The sequence below is a fragment of the Chiloscyllium plagiosum genome, unplaced genomic scaffold (assembly GCF_037043375.1).
Source record: "Chiloscyllium plagiosum isolate Xiang-an unplaced genomic scaffold, Cpla_swu_hap1 HiC_scaffold_26, whole genome shotgun sequence".
Taxonomy (NCBI): Eukaryota; Metazoa; Chordata; class Chondrichthyes; order Orectolobiformes; family Hemiscylliidae; genus Chiloscyllium; species Chiloscyllium plagiosum.
The window spans coordinates 39,044,877-39,068,714 of record NW_028270164.1 but is presented as its reverse complement, the minus strand read 5'-3'; the positions used below and the strand labels follow the sequence as shown (position 1 = coordinate 39,068,714).

The following is a 23,838-nucleotide window of genomic DNA, read 5'->3' as shown; positions in this document are numbered from 1 at the left end:
AGCCTATTAATACTTATTATCTCATTTCTATAATGAGTAAGAGGCCTGTATCCCGTCACCAAGTCACTCTTTATTTACATGTGCATAGTACATGGGCTTTGACCAACCAGTTCTGAGCCAGTACCACCTCGAATGAGGAGACTCTGAATCTCCTGTTTATATCTCTGTCAGACAGGGCTCCCTAACTGGCCCCAGTTTAACAGCCTCAAACAAGGATTTCACACTCAATAAAATCTACCTGGTCCTTTTTCCAATCACTACAGAAGGGCTATTCCTTGAGGTGGTATAGACCTTAACTGCTGCATAAACTATCAATCATGAGTTTAATACCTTTAGATTTGACTACTTCAATGCACTTATCGATGAGACCCCAGTTCTACCAAAAAAATTATGTTAGCTAAAACTTTGCTGCCATTACCTAAAGTCAATCCAAGTCCAGTTGATTCCTTGTCCCCATTTGCTGCCTACACTAATTCTCAATTAAGTTATACCTCAATTTTAAAATTCCCACCTTTGTTTTCAAATGCTTCCATGGCCTTGCTGTTCCCACATGTCCGCAATCTCCTCCAGTCCCATAAGCCTATGTGACATTCTTCCAGTTCTTATGACCTAAGCATCTCTGATTCTTATTGCTATTAGCCAAACCAATTGTTACTGCTGTCTATTATCCCACACAAAATACCCAAACAGAACTTCAAAAGGTTGAGGGAATGGCAATAAAATTGAGAAGATAGGGCAGGGTGACTGTAGTGATATGATTTTTTTAAAAAGCTGATTCCGTTATTTTATGGGATTTGCAAATGAGTGAGCAATCACATAGTTAATAACTTATTAATATTCTCTAATGTTGCCTCTAATTTCTGTTTATTGATCTCATTGCATAATTTGGTCCTTTTAAGACTAGCTGCTGTGCATGCATATCTTTTAGCTGTTGCTTGTGCAAGGCTTGTTTGCTCCTGCAATGCACATAGCTATGCACCATTAAAATCCACAAGAAACAATGAGTATAACTGCATTTCTAATAATGTCTGCCACAACAAAGGGTTGAACTTTAAAGAAATTAGGAGTTTTCTCTTTTGGAACAACCTAAAGCCATACCTCAAATGATCCAAAGTAGCCCTCATTAAGCCAATCCCCAATCACACACACTAATTCCTCTCAAACTCATTCGACAATCCACAAACCTAACTCTGAAAAATCAAATCTGAAATGGGCATCATTTTGGATTTTATGTTTCAACTCATTAACCCACTATTGACATAGAAATCAAGCAGACAGGATTTAATAACTTGCAAAGGAAAGGTTTGTAAATTGTTAAAGTGGCTTATGATGGCTTTTTATGGAAAAGTGTACAAAATGGATGCAATCCAGATCTCAGTGAGAATCTTTTCTTTTCAAATGCTCAAAGAGTGCAGTTAAATGCATAATAAAAAGGGGTAATGTTTCCTGCCATCATAACGAGTCAAGTGCGAGTAGAGTATTTTTAGATTAAATTCCCTACAGTGTGGAAACAGGCCCTTTGGCCCAACCAATCCACACTGTCTCGCCGAAGAGTAACCCACCCAGACCCATTTCCCTCTGACTAATGCACTTAACACTATGGGCATTTTAGCATGACCAATTCACCTGATCTGCACATCTTTGAACTGTGGGAGGAAACCAGAGCACCCAGAGGAAACCCACGCAAACACAGGGAGAATATGCAAACTCCACACACAGTTGCCCAAGGCTAGAATCGAACCTGGGAACCTGGTACTGTGAGGCAGCAGTGCTAACCACTGGGCCACCGTGCTGCTCCTTTGGGAGCTGGGGGCATTGTCACTTCTGGGGAGATCTTCTTTGCCCATGGGATGTGAGTGTTACTGGCAAAGCCAGCATTCATTGCGCACCACTAATATCCCAGGAGACAGTAAACAACAGGAATTCTGGTGGAGGGCTTGATGGGTGGATCTGTAAGATCAGAGTCTCATTTATATTGCTGTTACGTGTGCGAATTAACCAACAATTTTGAAATCATTTAACCCTGGGAGCAAATGGAAATGGAACATGAGGACTGAACAGCGCCAAATCCCTTTAATATTTTAGGAAGGTTTGTGGTGCCACCTTTGGATAGAACAGCACCAGCACCAAGTGCTTAAACTGCAGAGTAAACTCAAATTAATTCTGTTGCCTCTACTTAGGCTGAGGATAGCTTTTTAAAATATGACTGGTCCTACTATTGAATGTCATGTGATAGAAATGAACATCAGCTTTGAATTCATGTGGAAACACAGAGAGTGTAAAAAGCTGCATGCTTGAATTGCTGGTGTGCTACTGTGTGAGGTCAACCTATGTGTTGGTGTCACTAGTTCTTAACCTTATAAGCATAATTACCTTTCATTGATATAACACTTCTAAGTGACTCAAAGAATCTCCCTAAGGGTTTTAATAGAAGAGTAAGCAGACAAAAATGTTGACATTAAGCCAAAGAAGGAGATTTCAGAACAGGAGACACTGCTGGATTATTAGGAGCATCATAAATAGGAGAGAGAAGGGTCCAGAGCAATTGTATGGCCAAACCCATCTGAATGACAAGTTGTGCTTTAAGTTTGCCCCCTGGAGGATGACTTGCCTACATGAGCAAATACACAGCACTACCTCGACCCCCCCAGACCTACTAACACCATTCATTATGAGATGCCAGTGGAAAGCCAACATCTTGATTGATGACATTAACAACTCTGATTACAGAGTACATTAAATTTCCGGACAATCAAACACACTAATGAAAGTGTTTTATTAACAGAAATACACACAGCATCTAATGCAAAATCCAAATGACATGAGACAACCGTGGCACAATATTTGATTTTAAGGCATTCTTTCACACAAACACTAGTACTTGCAGGGGCGGCATTAATTCACACTTTCAAGACTGAGACCCAGAGCTTTCTTTTAGTTAAGGATATCAGTCCAGATCAACTATGAGTTAACTCAATGACAAAACAGAATTGAGGAACTGAATGGCCTATTCCTCTTCAGCTATTCCTACAAATTCCAGAGTGAGGTCTGAGTATTGCCCTTAAGTATATACACAATGTGCATCCAAATCAAATTAGGATTAAACCAAAAATGACAGTGAAGCTGTAGTCATAATTGGTCTTCCTTTTGAGTACTAACGGAGACATGTTTGCCAAATCTATATAAAACATTGGGAAGGTCCCATTGGAAGTATTGTAACCAATTCTAGGCACCACACTTTGAAAGGAAACCAAATCCTTAGAAAGGGTACAGAGGAGTTTTACAGGAATGGTACCAGAAATGAGGGACTTCGCTTATGTGAAGAGACTAGAGCAACTGCATGAGGTATGGTTAAGAGAAGAATTGATAGACATGTTCAACATCATGTATAGTTTCAATTAAGTGAATGAGGATAAATGATTTCCAGTGGCAGAAAAAAACAATTACTACAGGACACAGGTGGAAAAACATGAGCAGAGGAACCAAAACATGTCAAAAAATAAGTTACACACCAAGTTTTTTTAATAAGTTGGAGTGCACTGTCAAAAAGAATGGGGAAATAGATTATATAATAATTTGCAATGGCAACATTTCCAGGGACAGGTATAAAGCAGGGGTGAGGTTAGCTGGAGAGCCTTTACAAAGAACTGGCCCGGGCACTGTGCTTAACATGGTCTCTTCATTCTGTCTGATTCTATATTGACATAGTGTACAAAACATGATAATGTTCTATTTTTGGGGAAGTGATTCACAGAGGGGAAAGCAGAAATGTATGGTTTGCCTTCACCACTGAATTTAGAAAACAGTCCTATGTAGCAAATCCCTGTATATTATTAAACAAACATATTATTTAACCATTCTAGTAGCTCCATAACACATATAAAACTTACGATGTGTGCCTTTGGGGAGGTATTGTGGTCGTGGAAACATTTTTAAATTGCTGGTAATTTCTCACTGTCATGCAGATTGACACAATTACTACAGAAATCTAGTGCGATCATTGAGTCATAGAAGTCTGTAGCATCAAAACAGACCCTTCAGCCAAACTTCCCCATATCACCCAGTTTTCACAATTAAACTAGTCCCATTGCCTCTGTTTAGTCCATATCCCATCCATGTAACTGTTTAAATGCTTCATAAATGACAAAATTGTACTTGCTTCCATCATATTTACACAATCTCTTTTTGAAGGCGGTCATGGGGTAGAAGGATGTAAAGAAGGGAATAGATTCAAAAAAGGAAAATGGGTTATCTCTACACTTCATTTGCACAAAATTGGTTGTGATGATTTATTGTGAAAGGATGTCTTGTACGTCCCAAAGGGCCTACAGTGATTAAGTAGATTCATTATATGATGTGTGCCATATTTATTTCAGCTTTTAAACGTGGAAGTCTTTGGATCATTTTGACTTTACTTACCGGATTCTTTTTTGTACGATGTGGTGTTTCAGTGGCTATAGGAAAAGTAGGAAACTATCACAATAATATTTCTGATTACACAGTTCAATAACAGATCAAAACGGCATGTGGGTGGTGGAAAGTTGTGTGTGAGGTGTCGCTGTTCGGAGGAAGGGTCACGGGACCAGAAACATTTGTCCTGATTTCTCTGCGCGGATGCTGCCAGGTTTTTCCAGCAATCTTTGCCTTTGCTGTCAGTGCTGGAGTGTGTCCTCTGAAGTTGCAAGGGGCGAGTGGTACACGTCTCTGCCTGCATTTCTAGCTCCCTCTGTTGCATCGGCCGAGCCATTAATAAGAAATCTGTTTTCCAGGTCACCAATCAATTGTGAATGAACAATTACAACGAGGTTGCTCCGACTTGGGGACTTTTTCGCTCCGTGCTCGTTAACACCTCGTTTACAATGAAAGGTTTGTAGCTAAACTATTAAGGCATTATCAATCTCTGCCGTTCAAACCTTTCTGCATGTCGCGGCTCAACGATTGACTTCAGATGGAAATACTGGCAATTAAGGCAGCAACGCAGTTCATGTACCTTTTCAATATAATCGTCATACTATTCCAGTTATTGTGTCGAAAAGAAACAAGGACTGATGCTTCTGTTGTATCCCTTCCAATTATTAATGCATTTATTCAGAGTTGTTAACTTTTTAAAAAGAAAATGTTGCATTCTTTAACTTCATTCTATCAATAAATAAATGGAAGGAGAAACAGGTTTTGAAACTTCCTATAAATACCATAGGTTTAAGCTATTTATAACTTTACCACATCCCAATACATACACACTGTTCAAATATACATTCCCACTTAAAGAAATCTTCCCTCGTCCTCCCTACGCCGACTTGTATTTCTCATCATGAATGGTTTCAGCTCCAATCCAGGTTAGTTCTACACTGTAGACTGTTCCAGCTCCTAAAGACCGGGGGGGGGGGGATTTGGAAGTGGACAAATCCTTTCCTCCCTTTACCTATCGGGCTGCTGGGAGTGAAGTGAACGCTGGAAATCACCGCAGAGACACTGGGAAACCAGAAACGCTTCTCCCCTCCCCCACCCCTTCCCCAAAACACACACCCACAAACCGCACATAAGGTACAAATCAGACAGGGATTAAAAGCCACACACTCGCTACCACAGAACCACACACACTCACAAACTCCAAGAAAATACAAACAAACTCAGCGACTCTACAAATCGTATTCAAACACCGTTCCCACCTCCCCCGCCGCCCATATGAAATAAATTCACAAACTGCTATACATGGAGAGCAAACACACAGAACCTTACAAAGGCAGGAATTCACACACTCGCGGACAGAAACACTCACTCACAAACCGCACATAGAGTACAAATCAGACAGGGATCAGAAGCCAGACACTCGCTACCACAGAACCACACAGACTCCAAGAAAATACAAACAAACTCAGCAACTCTCCAAAACGTATTCAGACACCACTCCCATCCTCACCCCCTCCATTACATCCCCAACACAACCACTCCCACCACCCCCAACCCCCAACCCTGTAAAACTAAACGCTCAAACTACATGGAGAGCAAACACATAGAGGCTTACACAGGGCAGGCGCTCACACCTTGGGACAGACACACACAGACACACGCTGGGAACCGAGAGCCAGCATTCGGCCGAACTGAGCTGAGAAGGACACGCAGTTCTGGCCGAAAGGTCATCGACCTGCAGGGTTAACGCTTCTCTTTCCAGACGGCTGTGGCACCCGCTGAACATTTCCAGCGCATTGTATTTGGATGGGGAGTCTCTGCTTGTGGGCACTGGCTTGCCCTGTCTGAAGGAGTTCCGGATTGAGATTGGTATAGCAAACGTGCGTTAGAAGTGTTGAGACATTTTGGTAGAGGGGTGGGGGGGTTGGTGCGGCTGTTAGGGGAGACCGAGTGACAGAGAGACTCTGTGGGATCTCCCTATGCTCAGTGTGGAGCTGACAGTCACTCAGTGAAACAGGAACAGCCTCCAGTACCATTCTGAGAGAGAGAGAGAGAGGTGGAAGTCTATCCAGCGGCTGGCCAGATGCAGTGAGCTGAATCCTCCCAGGGAAGGGGCTGAGGGAGCACCTCTCCCCTCCGATTCAGGATGCCTGCTCCCGGGGAGGGTGAAGCGGTCGGCATCACCCCTTCCCTGGCCATCTACATCGGTGTGGAGGTGCTGATCGCTGTAGCCTCGGTGCTGGGCAATGTGCTGGTCTGCTGGGCAGTCAAGATCAACCGTGCTCTCAGGGACACCACCTTCTGCTTCATCGTCTCCCTGGCTCTCGCTGATATCGCCGTGGGCTCCCTGGTCATTCCTTTGGCCATTACCATCAGCATCGGGCTGCACACCCACTTCTACAGCTGCCTGCTCTTCGCCTGCACAGTGCTGGTTCTCACCCAGAGCTCCATCCTTGCGCTTCTCGCCATCGCCATCGACCGCTACCTCCGCGTCAGGATCCCAACCAGGTAAACCTTCCCCCCCCCCCCCTGCGGCATGGCTCCCTCTTACAGAGCCCGCTGAGCGAGCGACAGCGCACACTTGTGAAACGCGGATGTAGGGTAAGGTGCAAACAGCCAGTGAGGGGATTTGTCCTTCACTAGTGATACTGCAAGGGCATGTGTGGCTGAGAGGAGACTGGCAGGGGCTGTATACAGGCTCCTGGAGAATGAGTGCGGCTTTCCGAGCAATCTGACATCCCCGCAGTCCCTGCTCACCCTCTAATACAAATGTGCCGATTACAAATGTCCTTGTTTCCATCCATGCGGTTCGTTTTTAGCTCCTCTCTCCCTCAGTGTGTGTGTGCTGGCATCTCTTATCCACGCTGATCTCTTCCCCAAGCTGGTTAAAATGAAACCTTTAAAACGACTTGTCTGTTGAAAGTGGTTGTGTTGGACATTTAATGTGATGTATGACACCCTCGGGGATACAACATTAGACTGGAGCGATCAATTGACCCAGAGCCGGTGTTAGTTCATGTATATTACAGGGTCAGGTAGTGTCCTGAGTTTCACTCAGTTCCTTCTCAGGGTCAGGCAGTAATGCGTGGGGTCCAGTCCGCTGTACATGGTCATTGAGACCGTTTCCTGTCCCTTAGTCTCTCTTACGTTTGAGGACATTGAGAATGACAACGCCTTTGCAGTTTTATTTATTGAGTTATTTACTGAGTTCCAAGGGAGCTCCTGACTGGATTACAATGCCAAGAACTGAAAATTAAATTGAGATCAAATATCCCAGCACAGCTAAGTTGTAAGAACTCGGAGACCAGCTTGGCGATTAATCATTGCTGAAAGGGGGGAAAGAGTGGGATTTTTTTTTCCAGCGACACTTGCTCTACAATATTTACTTCCCGTCATACGGCGCGGCAGCATGAACAGTCCCTGCACAATGACTGTCCTGTCAGACTGAGAATAGCGTGGAGCTGGGCAATGTGTGGCGATGTTGTATACATTTCTTACTTCGTACATGAATACACGTGACAATAGACCTAATTCTGACTCTAAAATTTGTAAATAAATGCAGGAGTAATGTAAATTCCAATAATTCAGGATGATGTATTAGGTTTCTGGTTCCTTTCAGTAAATATCACACCTGATGGAGGAACTGACCTTATGATCACACCAGTCTATTCAAAATAATGTCATCTATACACACCTCAGCAATTTAATTCTTAACCAAGTCCTTCATTATCGTCTTAGCTTCTTTTGAAAGCGGACACACTGTTCAAACAGAGGCGTACATATCCATGATAATGCCACTAATGCCTCCGTCAACTGGTATCCAAGCTTTAGAAAATGATGTCCTTTCTTTAATGAGGAAAAAAAAACTTGGTGTAAAAGCCCACTCTTAGAATCATCAATTACATTTTTTTCCAAAAGTCAAAGAACTTAAAGTTTTTTGTGATGTGATGAGCTCAGCTACAGTCAATGGCTAATAACTCTCAATCAATCTGGTTTTCTAACTGTTGGCACAGCATTACTCCCTACATCCAAACTAAAAAAAATACAAGGTTGCTTACAGAACTCCCCAAATTCTGCAAAACAATGATATTTATGCCTGGAGAATGGGAACAGTCAGTCTTGTATTAACAACTGTGATGGTTTAATTATTCACACAGTTTATTTTCAGGCACAAACTATTTGTCAAAATATTTCTATATGGAAATCACATTGAGGTATTAATTACTGTGGCATTAATTACTATGACTCAATAAACATCCGTTTAGAATTCATATTACACTATAGTTATCACTAGTATTAAGCTCTGGCATTTCCTTCCTAAAATGTTTCTGCCTCTGCATCTCTCCTTCCTCAGTTAAGACATTTGGTAAAAACTGCCTCTTTTGATCATCTTGCCAAGTTTGGAATCAAATTTTATTTTACAAATTTAAATTTTATAGTATAATGCTCCCATAAAGCAGCTTGGGACATTGCTTTACATGAAAGGCTTTATATAAATTTAGGATATTGCTGTAACTTACAGATGGCAATGTTTTTCAAATGGTACATATTCTATTTATTTTTACTCTCCAGGCAATTCCAGACTTAGCAACCATTAAGGAGCATGTTTATCTGCTGCAATATGAGTCTAACAGCAAAGGCGATCATGTGGTAATGTTCCTAACTGTGAATCAGACTCTCCAAATCCAAGTCTGATCTCAGGACTTGATGGCTATACAAGATGTGATATAACATAACCAATAAGGTTAATTGCCAATCTTTAAATCTTTATGACAGACAATAGGAGAAAGAAAATTTTGTGGTTAGCTAGAGCCAAGTGATGTACCAGCAGTGCAACTGCCTCCTAATGTTTAAAGACTTTGTGTGTAGGTTCATGTCATTAGCAATTGTCCATCCTCACTCCAAGGGGCCACTATATACACACACAAAACAAAAGAGAACCATTTTATTGTTTTGCTAATGATCTGGTATATTTGTTATATCTTGTAGGGGGGAGGCAATAGCTTAGTGGTATTGTTGCTGAACTATTAATCCAGAGACCTTTGCAATGATTTAGGGTCTTTGGCAAATGTTGGACCTTGGAGTCAATAAAAAATCTGGAACTAAGAGTCTAATGATGATCCTGATACCAGTGTTGATTGTTTAAAAAAAAAATCTGGTTCACTAATATCCTTCAGGGAAGGAAAAAGAAATGAATTGGTGCAACCACATGATTAACACTATGACATAAATATATAGAAATGAATAAAACACTTTTAAGCTATAGCAATTTGGAGACCAATCAAACTATAGATATATTTTGAATTTGGGAAATTAAATCTAGTTTGTGAAATTAAATCTAAATTTAGGGACTGTTTACCCAAGAATTAATAATACATGCTTATAAATCACTCTCGACATTACAAATGGGGAATCAAGATCAAGTTTAGTCTTCAGGTAAAGTGCAATTATAATGCAAGGGATACGGAAGCCAGGGTGAACAAAAGTAAATGACCATTTATAGTTGGACAGCAAGTTGTAGAGAGCTTTGGGAAGCAGAGGAGTAGAGATGGGTGTTGCATAGAGGTGTATCTACAATACAAGTCACATGGCTGAGGGATAAAGTGAGGTGCTGAAGAACCATCAGACTGGAATTAATAGATGACAAATTTACTTAGGCTGTTTCCATTATAAACATTGACACAGGAACTTACAAGCAGCTAGCATTGCCATGGAAATTACATGGAGATGTAATATTTTTAATGTGGTCCATTAGCTCTTCTCCTATGGCATAGCATATGGTAAGCTAGCACAAAGTGCAGTCTTGAGCCTGAGAGATAATTGTGAGGGATGTACTGCTTAAAATAGTCCCAATTCTATAAGTCACATTCTTTTCATACTTTCTTTGTAAATTCTCATATTCCTCTTCTTATAGGCAAGGAAGAGATGGTAGGATGGATTTCCCTTGTTTCCACCTTTCAATTGATGGAATATTTTGATGAAAGTGCATCCACTCAACCCACCCACCAACAACAAACAAATCAATTTCCTCAGAAACTTGAAAAAAAAGATAAATGTTTGTTACTTAAACGAAAATGTATTCTCAACAGCACATACTGTCACAATTCCACAGTCACACACAAATATACAAAATAAAAGGTTTTACAAACATGAAAGCGACATTTAGGTTTTAAAAGTTCAAAAATTCCTAGGCATGCATGGTTCCCTCAGGATGAAGTCTTGAAACATTGCAGGCTTATAATTTCTTTTGACTCTACTGAAGATGTAGATTTTGGAGATTGACAAAGATGGATTTGCAGTAATCTACTGCATCCATTCTTAGGTTTCTCTGGCCATATTCCAGACAAGGTACATTCAAACCCCTGGAGTGCAATGATAGGTAAAGGCCAGCCCAAATTCTTATGTGACCTGGTGGATTTTATGCAGGGTTCCTTGCTGGAACCTTTTCTCTTTCACCCTGTGAGATGCTCCCAAAAATTATTAAACATTCTTTATCAAAACCCTAGTTCATGTCACCTCTGTTTTCCATTGTGCTCACAAATGATTTCTGATCACTTGGTATTGACATGCAATGTGTCCAGTTTCCATCTATAATCTTGTGATAGAATACATTTTGATAGAAGGTTTTTTTCCCACACATCCATTCTTTGGAATTCCTTTCTGAAGCCAGGAATGTGCAAGCCCATTGTAAATTAATTTCTGTAGCTATTTGGATTATGGCAACAATTAATTCACAGCAGAGGTTTGACAGAGTTTATTGCCTTCTGAGTGAAATGTCCAGATATGCAGGCTAGCTCAAGGGTCCTGTGTAGTTCCAACTGTATTGTCAGTAAGGAATGAATGGGTCACCTGAACATTCAGCTCCATTTTCTTTCAGATGCAGAAATGTGCATCTTTCATTTTGTTTAAAGTAAAATGTTCATTTTCATTAAATCTGTGGGCCCATCCCACATCAGCATAGCACTCTTTATAATGGAGAATGTGTGTCTAAAGTAGGCACATTGTAATTATATCTTCATATTTCAAATGGTTTTGCCTCCTGCTGTGAAAGGGTATAATTACAGGTCTTCAATTATACATTGAAATTTTAAACTATGAATGTAGAAAGAGAAATTCAAAACAGGAGAAAATATTTCACGTGCACCCCAAAAAACAGGATGTTTAATATAGAGAGTCATAGAGCTGTACAGCTTGGAAACAAATCCTTCGGTCCAACCTGTCCAGATATCCTAAATTAAACGAGTCCCATTTGGTACATTTGGCTCATATCCTTCTAAACACTTCCTGCTCATGTATCTCTCCAGATGCCTTTTAGGTATTGTAACTGTACCAGCCGCATCACTTCCTTTCGTAGTTCTTTCCATACATGCACCACCCTCTGTGTGAATAAGTTGCCCCTTCAGTACCTTTTAAATCTTTCCCCTCTCACCTTAAAACTATGCCCTATAATTTTGGACTCCCCCACCCCAGGGAAAATAACTTGGCTATTTGCCCTGTCCAAGCCCCTCATGATTTTATAAACCTCTATAAGGTCACCCCTCAGCCTCCGATGCTCTAGGAAAAACAGCCCCAGCCTATTCAGCTTCTCCCTGTAGCTCAAACCCTCCAACCCTGGCAACATCCTTGTAAATCTTTTCAGAACCCTTTCAAGTTTCACAACATCTTCCGAAAGGAGGGAGACCAGAATTGCACACAATATTCCAAAAGCAGCCTAACCAATGTCCTGTACATCTGCAACATGACCTCCTAACTCCTATGTTACATTATAGACTGAAAAAGTCCTTCAGCTCCATTTATTTATAAATACTCAGCTGGACAGAACTGTAAGGCATACAAGCTAACTTTTTCATGCATTCTGTTTGAGCTTTTCATGACCTCAAACCTCGGACAGAGTCATCTCGTTGGTTCTTTAAAACAATATTTTACAAGATAACAGAATAGCTGCTTTGATAGAATAGCACATCATTCTTTCATGTCAGGCTTCAATCCAAGATGGATGCATTGAAAGTTTTATTTTCTTTGGCAGTTGCTAAAGTTTTAATTAAAATTAATTATGTCAGTTTTGATTCAGCTCAAAGTGATTGCGAGCTCACAACACAAACTGCTCTTGATTTTGTACTGACTGTAATTAAATTAGTTTCACTCTAAAAGACACCACAAAGATGAACTGTAAAGAGTTGGAGTTATGCAGCAGCGTAGCATGCATGGTCTCCAGGTTATTGGTGAGGCCGGCAAAGGAAGTTTTAATGTGAATCAAAGTATTTAATGTTGATCTCGAGTTCTGAATAATGTCTGCAGTTGCAACAAAAGAGTAAAAACACTGCTGCAATTGCTAACATGGGAATCTTCACCACAACAAAGAAATAATTATTTTCTCTTAATTTATAAAAAGAATTTTGCACTGACTTTGTACAAAGTTTCAATCAATTGCTTCTACAGTGCTGATTACAGCAACAAAATGAATAAAGTAACTAAAGTGAAGATTTACAGATGGAGTTTAAATGAAGATTGCAGTAATGAGACATAGATTCTTTATGTCAAATTATGCTAAGTTTCAAAATTTATATTGTTACAACTAGGTGAGATGAAGTTAACTGGCTGTTCTCTTTTCAATCTCTACAGTTGATCACAACAAATATTTAACTCTCTCCAAAAAAAATGTATCTGCTTTATCCATTAGCAAGATTAAATCAATCACAAGCTTATCTCTTCTGAAAGAGAATGCAAATTTATTATCCTCTAATCCCAAGCAAAATAATAAACGTGTCAAGCTTTCGGCCTTTGTGCATTCATTCGGGTTGTAATACACCCACACATTAACACAGGTACAAGTTAAAGAGGAGTCAGCATTAACATTTCGGGTCCAGTGATCCTTCCTCAGATCTTTCCTCAATCACTGGACCTGAAATGTTAATTCTGATTTCTCTCAACAGACACTGTCAGACCTGCTGAGCTTTTCCAGCTTTTTCTGTTTTTGTTTCTGATTTCCAGCATTTGCGGCTCTTTTGGTTTTTATAAAGTAAAGCCAATTGCATCTAGTACAAAGGAAGATATAAGAATATGTAGTTCAAAGTCCTTTCGGTATGTCCTTGAGGAATAAGTTTTTAACCTAAGAGAAGGGAGATTTAGTTGGTTGTGGATACAGTCAGCAATCGTTTAATTTGTACAAAGTTAAAAATCACACAACACCAGGTTATAGTCCAACAGGTTTAATTGGAAGCACACTGGCGTTCGGAGCGCCGCTCCTTCATCAAGTGACAACCACCTGATGAAGGAGCGACGCTCCGAAAGCTAGTATGCTTCCAAATAAACCTGTTGGACTATAACCTGGTGTTGTGCGATTTTTTAACTTTGTTCACCCCAGTCTAACACCGGCATCTCCAAATCATGTTTAATTTGTAGATTTTTTTCTAAAGTCCTCTGTTTTCTAAATGTTCTTTACTGCTTGAGTTTGAGGGAAACAGACCAGTTTCTTTTAGAGAGAGAGAGAGAGAGAAGAGAGAGCAAATAATGGTGACAACATCTTTCTGTTTAGGAACCTTCACAGGGTTACAGAACTTCCTTTGAAATACTGGTTCCAGTATGTATTTTCAACAGGTTCCTTCAGGCGGATGTGTCTATCACAGCATGTCCAGCATTTTTGCATTTGTTAATGTGCTGGTGATTACTTCTACAGACATGACTTTTCCAATCAATGCATATCATTTCTGGGAGATCATTTGCACAAGTGAATTAGGAGGAGTAAGCTAATCAGCCCCTTGAGCCTGCTATGCCATTTTAACAAGATCATTGCTGATTTGCTTGTTGCCTGAATCCACACCAATACCTTAAAGGTTTCAGCTTATATTGCTAAAAATGACAAATGTAGTTTAGCAATAAATCTTTCCATTCATCAACTACAAGATTTGATTACTATATTTTTGTAATTAATTTTAAAATGTCATGAGTAGTATCTTCTCCATTATCATGTCTTTCATGAAAAGATTTTCTGCACCTACAACAATTCCCAGAGGTCACATGCTGTTTCAATGACCCACAGTCATTCATCAAAGAGGTCACAAGGAAGCAAGCAATGACACCGTTTACTATTGGTTCATCTACAATATTATGTTGAAATCTCCAGTCACTGACAAGATAATGATTCCTGAAGGCAAGCTGGTGAAGAATTAGTTATCGCAAAGAAAGCGTATTGACAAATACAGTTTATATACAGAATTTAATGAGCACGCAGTCATGTTGAGAACCTGCATCTCTAACACACAAAGCAGTATGAGTGTCCTGCCAATGATATCATCATGTACTGAGAAAATTAATCTTGGTTCTAATCAATGATAAAAATCCAGCTGGGTCTTGACCAGTCATATTCCTTATGGTCATCAAGTAAGTTATAATGTCATCTGCAATTTCAGAACATATTTTCTTTGTTTGCCTAGAGTAATTATCTGTTGGATGTGACCCAAGTGTTTATTTTCTCTTAAAGAAAATTAGATGGTCATGTTGATCAGAAATTCACCATCGTGTATGAACGGATCTCAGTCACACTACAAATCTAGAATGGTTATCACTTTAGTGAAGTGCAGGCCAAATTTTAAGACAATAACACAGTTGGTTAATGGCATTAACGTTATTATAATTAATTATGGCAGCAACATTTGAATGCAAAAAGAGCACAGCATTTTAAACACTCAATTCAAGGTTCTTCTGGCATTTGGATTTCATTGCTCAAAGATAAAAGTAATAGATTTCAATATAGCTAATGCTTTCTGCCAGTTCACTTTGCTTGTTTTTAACAGTAGATAATAAAATAGCTTTCATTGTTGTTCTACACATTCTATTAACTAGAACTGGCATCCTTAAGCATGATGTGAAAGCAGTAATTGACTCAGGACCTGAATTTCCTTTCTCCCTTTGGCTGAGGTACCACAAATCACATGGCTTGTCCAGTGTGCTTCATTTCTGTATAAAAGATGGAAAATAGTCCATTGTTCAACTGGTTTTATTCAAGGCGTAATAAATTGTTGGGTGCTGGTTTATTACATGGAAGTAAAAATTAGGAAGGGAAACTAGCAACACAATGCTCAAGCTGATCTACAAGGTGTTTTAAAACAATGAGGAGCATGGAATCATTATCAAGTTCAGTTTATTACTTTAGAATTGAGCCACTCTCAGAAAGTTAAGCGGACAGTTACAAAGCCTTTTTAACTGGAGAATAGAAAGGTGGCCACAAGAACTTGCACATACAAGGAACAAATACTTGAAATGCAAATCCTTTGAATCTCAATTTCAATATCCAAGATCAAAGACTTTATCCCAAAAGGTCATGCATTCATAATATTAATTATTTTCACTATTTGGCTAGATAAAGCAAGAATATGAAATTCTTCATGTCAAATTATTCTATAGACCTGACATGAGTCCAGAAGTTGGCATATGTTAACATTTTAAAGAATAACCTAGGAAACATGACAGATCATTTACACACAGCAAGTTCCTACAGACAGCAATGTGATTATGACCAAATAATCTATTTAAGCAGTGCTGATTGAGGGATAAGTATTCATCAAGCTACCTAAGATAACTTCCCTGCTCTTTTTCAATAGGGTGCCATGGGATTTTCTGTGTCCACTTGGCAGGAACTCTTCCTAAATAGAACATTGCTGACAGCACAGCACATCCTTAATCCTGCACTGCCACATAAGCCTCGATTTTAATGCTGAGGTGCTGGGATGCAAATTAGGCAAGAACTAGCTGCATGTCAGGACACACATCCTCTTTCTATTCTCCACCTGACAGTTTGATTGGCCAACAACCTTCACATCTACTACACTGATCTACAGAATTTACCATATATACAAATATTTAAAAAGTGGAATAGAAATACTCTCTTCTCCTGTCCTACTCAGTCATCTTACAATATGCAATACAACCTCTTTATGTTTTTACTCACCAGCAGCTATGTCATTTGCTGGGAAAGGCAATAATGATAGAAAAAACAAAATCTTGATCAAATAAGAGGAAAATAAGATCTTTTCTTCCTCTGCGACCATGAAGGAGGTTAGGCGATAAGCCTCAATTCCTGCAGCCTCTCGAAATTTGTATTCAACACCAGTTAACACTGAATTGTGATATAGATGAATCAGGCCCTCTGGGAGAAGGATTACAAATTCCTTTAAGCAGAGAATTAAATTTAGTGCAAGACGTGGAACATCTAGGAGTTATTTTCCCACATATTATTCTCTATGATGAGCCTCGGCCACTAAGAATGCATGTCAAAAGTTAGAACACAAGACTTATTTCTCATTGAATATTTCTGTTTAGATTTTGACAGGAATAGCTAGAGCAGTGATCCACAGTTTACAAGCTTAGCATTTTATTGGCAAAACCATGAGTTAAACATGTTCCTATTTGAAGGCTAATAAGTTAGCCACAATTTTTGATATTTAACAATATTCAGACCTTGTAACCGTTTATTGTATGTTCTTTTCAAGTGACTCGTAATTTTCATTTTTTGGAGAAACCAGATTTTTAAATTACTGGAGTTGGCTTTCTTTTGTGATTTATGTCACAGAGAATTCTGATAATTCAGCTATGTTCCGAAATGCACTTCACGCATACAACTGGTAGACATTGCATCATTGGTTTGGATTTTAACCTATCTGACATTCTGTCGACCGGGTGAATCAAACACCTCAAAGGGGGATGGTTGGGTAGAGATTGAAAGATTGGGGAGTTACCTAATGGTGTGGATCTTGTCTAATTATGTAGGGTTTACCTACACACTGTACTGAGCAGGTAATATAACAATCACTCACTACCTAGATCCGACAGCCCTGAACTCAATTTCAAATAAGGATTAACAATGAGACTCAATTCCCTTATTATAGTATTTACAGTACACCCACACCTCCATGGAACAGTTTGATCACCTTGCCACCTTTAAAAATAGAAGTGGGTGTGATGGCGGAAAGCTTAGGCCAGGATTTATGCAACATTTGATGTTTCTCACCTGTACTTAACCAGTCCATTTGAGGTTAAAACTTGCCCTTATATATCTTCCCAAAAAGATTATTGTCAGTGAAATCTCATTCCCTTTTAGGTGTCAGAGTCCAACAAAAATGGTCAACAAGGTAGAGCATTTTGTTATTACAGTATATGAACCAAATAGGGAGGAAAGAGAAAGCAGACATATTTATTTATGTCATTCTGCAGAAGTATCATCTTCCATTGATTGATGAGTAATTAGCACCTGTGGCAATTATAGGAACAGGAAGTTAATAACTCAAATCTTGACATAAATTTATCCTCTTGAAGATGGTGAAGGGGAAATGAGAGGACTTAGTCAGGAATGGAAAACTTCTTTATTTCCCATTTCCTGCTCTCCTTTGTTCCCACTTCCTAATAATTGATTCCATCATCTGTACAGAATTGCTGAGAATTGGGAATGTCAGCCAAAAAGAAAACCAGTTCATTTTGTGTTGGAAGCATGTCAATGTAACTGATATTGAGACTGTTATGTCCCTTCTCATAGTTATTTGCAGTCACTATGAACCTGTTCTCCTTTACACGGAACACCATCTGGCTTTTACTTGTGGACACTTTGATTTCTAATTATGTTTCATCCCACACTAGACAACTTTCCAAGAAAGGAGTCAAACGCTGAGTATAGTCAGACACTCTATCTAATCTTTGCCTTATCAATTCATTCCAGCAAGATGAAGTAATTAATCTAAATAGTTGTGAAAGGAGTAATATCTGCAGAATTATCAGACTAATTGTATTGTGCAGTAATCTAGCAACAAAGTCATTCTCTAAAACAAATGACTGGGGAACTACTGAAGAAAATGGTTTCCCAATTGGCATAAATATGGACATAAAATGCATAAACACAATAATCTCTGAAAATTCAAGATAAAATTGTCAACTTGCCTTTCATGTTCAGATAATAACTGACTGACTATAAATTTTACAGCAGTTTTTGTTTTGCTTCATAATCCTTATTTGAATGCAGTACTTTACATAGTTGATTCCTCAAGTTTTATTAAAATAAGAAAAGTTAATAAAAGTTTTGTGAGCTACAGATGCTATGAGACTATCAATCACATGACAATTACATTGAGTAGACCAGTTCAGCTCATCCTAAGAGAGCTTTGGAGAACAACCCTGAAAGTTCTTTTTTTCTCAGAATTCAGAGATTACCTCCACAAACCTATTTGTGAAACTGTTTATGAGCCAACCAATCTTTGCATAGCAAAGCAATTACTGACATCAATCATAAATTGCATTTTTACTAGTTTGAAGCAATATCCTTTCACCACCCTGGAGCTGTATTTTAAAGTAAAATTCCAGGTGATCTTTTCCTTAACATTTACTTCTTATATCGTTATTTAAGATGATACCAGAGACAACTTTTGAAAGGTTTAAGTTTCTCCAATCATTCAGCATGACTGAGCCTCCCTTCTGCCTTGGTAATGAGAAAGGAACATAGTGGTCGACATGCTCTTTGAACAGATAAGTGCATCATTTGGTCACCGTTTCCTCCAACTTTAATGAAAGAATCTGTTGGCTTTGATTTTTGAACTTTTCTATTTAAACATGTAAATCCAGATCTTCTAATCCCAAGGGAACAATTGGACAATGATTGTGTAACCATTATTGATTGTCATATGAAAAATAGCCATTGGGTTTACTCATTCCCTTTAGGGAAGAAAATCTGCCGTCATTACCTGGTCTGACCCACATATGACTCCAGACCCACAACAACGTGATTAACTCTTAACTATCTTCTGGGCAATTGAGTAATAAATGTTGGTCTAGAAATCAATGCCAAATCCCATGACCCATTCTTTTAAAAGGTCTGTCCAAGAATGTAGAAAGTTTCTCAGGTATGTCCTGTGCCTAAAACTGATGACAAAAAACAACTCTCAGGGTAGTTCCAAGACCCAAATCTTCAGCTGCTTCACCAATGATGTTTCCTCCATTCTAAGGTCAGGAGTGTGGATGTTTGCTGATGACTGCACAATGTTAATCACCATTCACTCCTCCTCAGATACTGAAGCAGTTTATGTCTAAATGCAGCAAGACCTGAATAACGTTCAGGTTTGAACTGATCAACGGCAAATAATATTTGTACCACACAAATGCCAGGCATTGACAATCTCCAACAAGAGAGAATCTAAACATTGCATTTCGATGTTCAATGATATTAACACTGCTGAATACTCCATTATCGACGTCCTGGGGGTTACTATTGATGTGAAATGGAACTTGGCTAGCCACATGCATTTTTTGGCTAAAAAAGCAGATTAGGGATGCTGGGAAATCTGTGGTGAGTAATTCACCTCCTGACTCTCCAAATCCTTCGCTCCATCTAAGAACCACAAGTCTGGAGTTTGATGCAGCTCCAGCAATACCATCCAAGACAAATGATCCAGTTTGATTAGTGCCACATCCATTACCTTGAAGGTTCAGTCCCTTAATTGTTGATAGACAGTGGCATGGTAATAACTACAAATTTGTACACAGTTGTACCATCTACAAAGTGCAACTCACTTCAGCAATTCTCAAAATATCCTTTGACAATGCCTTTCAAATGCATGACCACCAACACAGAGAAGGAAAAAGGCTGTAGATGCATGGAAATATAATGAAAAAAAATGGAAATTAGGAGTATGAAGACTCCAAGGACTGCAGCAGTTCAAGGAGACAGCTCATCACCCCATCTTCCAGGGCAATAAGGGATATAAAGACCGGACTAGCCAGTGGTGACCACGTATCTTTGAATAAATAAAACAAATCTAATTACTTTCTGAAAATGCAATTAATTACACCATTGAATTTTTGTACAATAGGTACATGAGTATTGTGAATGGATTTTAAAAGGTTGTTTGTCAAGTGTCTGTGACCTTAAACAAGATGATAGTGCAGGGAATCTGGCTATGTGGATTGGAGTAAATTAATATTTAGATCAGAGTGGTGCTGGAAAAGCACAGCAAGTCAGACAGCATCCAAGGAGCAGGAAAATCGATGTTTCGGGCAAAAGCTCTTTATCAGGTTTTTGCCAAAAACGTCAATTTTCCTGCTCCTTGGATGCTGCCTGAATTGCTGTGCTTTTCCAGCACCACTCTGATCTAAACTCTGGTTTCCAGCATCTGTAGTCCTCACTGGCATAAATTAATGGTGAGCAGAATGTTGCATTATAGTCAACAATATGTAGAGTGTATAGAAGTGATTCACTAAGTTATAGTAGGGATAAACATCTTTATTTATGAGGTAAGATGAGATAAATTGAGCTATTTTCATTAGAGCAAAGATGCTTACTTGTTCCAAATAATAAGCCATAATATCGAGGTGACAGTGTTGGAGTGGAGTGGACAAAGTTAAAAATCACACAACACCAGGTTAAAGTCCAACAAGTTTATTTGGAAATACTAGCTTTAAGAATGCTGCTCCTTCATCAGATAACCATCTAGTCACCTGATGAAGGAGCAGTGCTCTGAAGACTAGTACTTCCAAATAAACCTGTTGGGCTATAACCTGGTGTTGTGTGATTTTTAACAAAATGATAAAGAGTTTTGAAAAACTGCATTAGAAAAAAGCTAATTTTCTTTACTTACTAAGTCAGTCAGTAAAGCATACTAATTTGTATTAATTACCATACATCAGGCGACGGTCTATGTGGAGTTTGCACATTCTCCCCGTGTCTGCGGTTTCCTCCGGGTGCTCCGGTTTTCTCCCACAATCCAACGATGTGCAGGTCAGGTGAATTGGCCATGCTAAATTGTCCATAGCATTAGGTGCATTAATCAGGGATAAATGTAGGGGAATGGGTCTGGATGGGTTACTCTTCAGAGGGTCGGTATGAACTTGTTGGGCCAAAGGGCCTGTTTCCATACTGCAGGGAATCTTAAAAAAAAGTCAAGAAATTTCATGTACACAGAAAATGATTTGGATGTCCTATCAAAAACAATGAAAGCAAAATCCATAATAATTTTAAAACAGAAAATGGATCAATACTTGAACGAAGAAGAAAAAGAACTTAATACTGGGAAAAGCAGCAGGCAATTGGAACATATTTATATTTTTTTCAGGGACCCAGCAAGATGCATTAGTTCCCTTCAATGCTTTGCAGTATTAAGATTATAGGACGCGTGAACATTTTGATGAAGATGCAGGAAGGTTAACTCCCTACATGTGTTTAATGATTTATTTTTGTCTGGTAATTAAATGAATGCAAAAGCAGAATTAGTACTGGATTGTACTGAATTACACTGAATATTGAATATTAGTGAGGGCAAGTTAAAGGTGATTCTGGTCAGACAACAATAAAAGACCAGATTTAATTTCCAAGGCACAGGAGGGACATTGAAGGCAGGGGACATAAGGCTAAAAATTAACACTTAAATTTGGGTTGTGAAGAAAGGCAGAAGAAATAGCTTTTTAGCCTTGAAAGGAAGTGACTGAGAAAAAACATATGTTAAAATGACACAGTACAATAAAATGTAATCCAGAGTATTGGCTGCAGATAATGCAAGACGATAAATGAAAGGATTAATATTGGGGAGTTCCCAAAAAATGTCATTTGACTCAGAACATTAACTCTGTTTTTCTCTCTCCAAGGATCCTGCCAGACCTATAGAGTTTCTCCTGCACTTGCCTATTTTATTTCAGATTGCCAGCATCTGCAGTATTTTGCTTCTTTTTTGGGGAAGTACATTCCTCGGAAAGAAAGGATGAGAATGAATTTCTGGAATAGTCATAGTCATAGAGTCATAGAGATGTACAGCATGGAAATAGACCCTTCGGTCCAACCCCTCTATACTGACCAGATACCCCAACCCAACCTAGACCCACCTGCCAGCGCCCGGCCCATATCCCTCCAAACCCTTCCTAATCATATAACCATCCAAATGCCTCTTAAATGTTGCAATTGTACCAGCATCCACCACATCCTCTGGCAGCTCATTCCATACAAGTACCACCCTCTGCGTGAAAAAGTTGCCCCTTCGGTCTCTTTTATATCTTTCCCCTCTCACCCTAAACCTATGCCCTCTAGTTCTGGACTCCCCTACCCCAGGGAAAGACTTTGTCTATTTATCCTATCCATGCCCCTCATAATTTTGTTGTCCTGTACAGCCGGAACATGACCTCCCAACTCCTGTACTCAATACTCTGACCATTAAAGGAAAGCATACCAAACGTCTTCTTCACTATCCTATCTGCCTGTGACTCCACTTTCAAGGAGCTAAGAACCTGCACTCCAAGGTCTCTTTGTTCAGCAACACTCCCTAGGACCTTATCATTAAGTGTATAAGTCCTGTGAAGATTTGCTTTCCCAAAATGCAGCACCTCGCATTTATATGAATTAAACTCCATCTGCCACTTCTCAGCCCATTGGCCCATCTGGTCCAGATCCTAATCTGAGGTAACCCTGTTCGCTGTCCACTACACCTCCAATTTTGGTGTCATCTACAAACTTACTAACTGTACCTCTTATGCTCGCATCAAAACCTTAAATTAATTTACAACTAAATTAGATTAGGAAATGCAAGCTTTTTATTGGTGTCTGAGATAAGTTTCCTCCTCTGAGTTAACCTTGTGAAAATAGTGGTGTGCTGCTAAAGTTCCAGTGAGTGTTTCTTTTATCGAGGTCTCTAATATGGTGTGTAACTTGTGTAATTATCCCAGCTGATGATAATACTGGACAAGTCAAATCTCAGGGGAAACCTGGGGATTTGATAGATCATAACTTTATTGTCTCAGCTGGTTACCATTATGGTTAGTCACTGAAACAGATTCATAAGGGCTTCCAGTGTTGTTTAACAAAATAATAAGGTTATTACTCAAAAGAAATATACACATAAAATACAGTTTTGAAAGTTCTCAACATAAATAGCAAAACAAAGTTTCAACATACTTTCCAGTATTATTCTTTTTTACATATTCAGTAATAATGAACAGCCCCATCTATCTCAATGCTTTTCATTTCTTACTTAATGGATTCTTTACCATGTTAATGGCCTAGAATCCTATTTCCAGTTCTAATGGCCTAACTCTCTTCTTGATTGTAACAAACTGAAAGTTGGAGATGCCACAAACTATCTTACTATTCTGCTGATATGAAACCATTCTGATCTGAAGTCCTGATTCTTGAGCAGAAACCTAATCCTGGATCGAAACTGAATTCCACTGAATTCAAACAATTAGTAGTGCTGATTTGTTTCACTGTACATCATAAAATGTTCAACTTTCTAAAATTTCATGAATTAATGTACCTGATTGAGGCAATTAAATTAAATCACATAATTTCTTGGAAATTATGTAGTTAGTTCCTTGTTCTAAATGCTTGGTAACCTAGTGTAAAAAAAAAGTTACTTTCACTGAACTAGAAATGCAAACCTATTTTACCTCTATCTTCAACTCCAAATTCCA

At 39.1% G+C, this 23,838-nt stretch overlaps 1 protein-coding gene and 1 long non-coding RNA gene across 2 annotated transcripts in view; one reads left to right on the top strand and one right to left on the bottom strand.

Moving 5' to 3' along the window:
• Positions 1–2,757: 2,757 nt before the first annotated feature.
• Positions 2,758–6,134, bottom strand: LOC148145136 (uncharacterized). The gene is made up of 2 exons (XR_015750948.1): positions 6,026–6,134; positions 2,758–5,139 (listed from the first exon to the last, which is right to left on the bottom strand). It is a non-coding gene; the product is annotated as an uncharacterized LOC148145136 (long non-coding RNA).
• Positions 6,135–6,553: 419 nt separating this feature from the next.
• LOC122563244 (adenosine receptor A1-like) overlaps positions 6,554–23,838 on the top strand; it is a 73,482-nt gene continuing 56,197 nt past the window's right edge. The window contains exon 1 of the mRNA XM_043716862.2: positions 6,554–6,918. Coding sequence (XP_043572797.1) covers positions 6,557–6,918 — 362 coding nt within the window. The 5' untranslated portion in view covers positions 6,554–6,556. The remainder of the gene's footprint in view (positions 6,919–23,838) is intronic.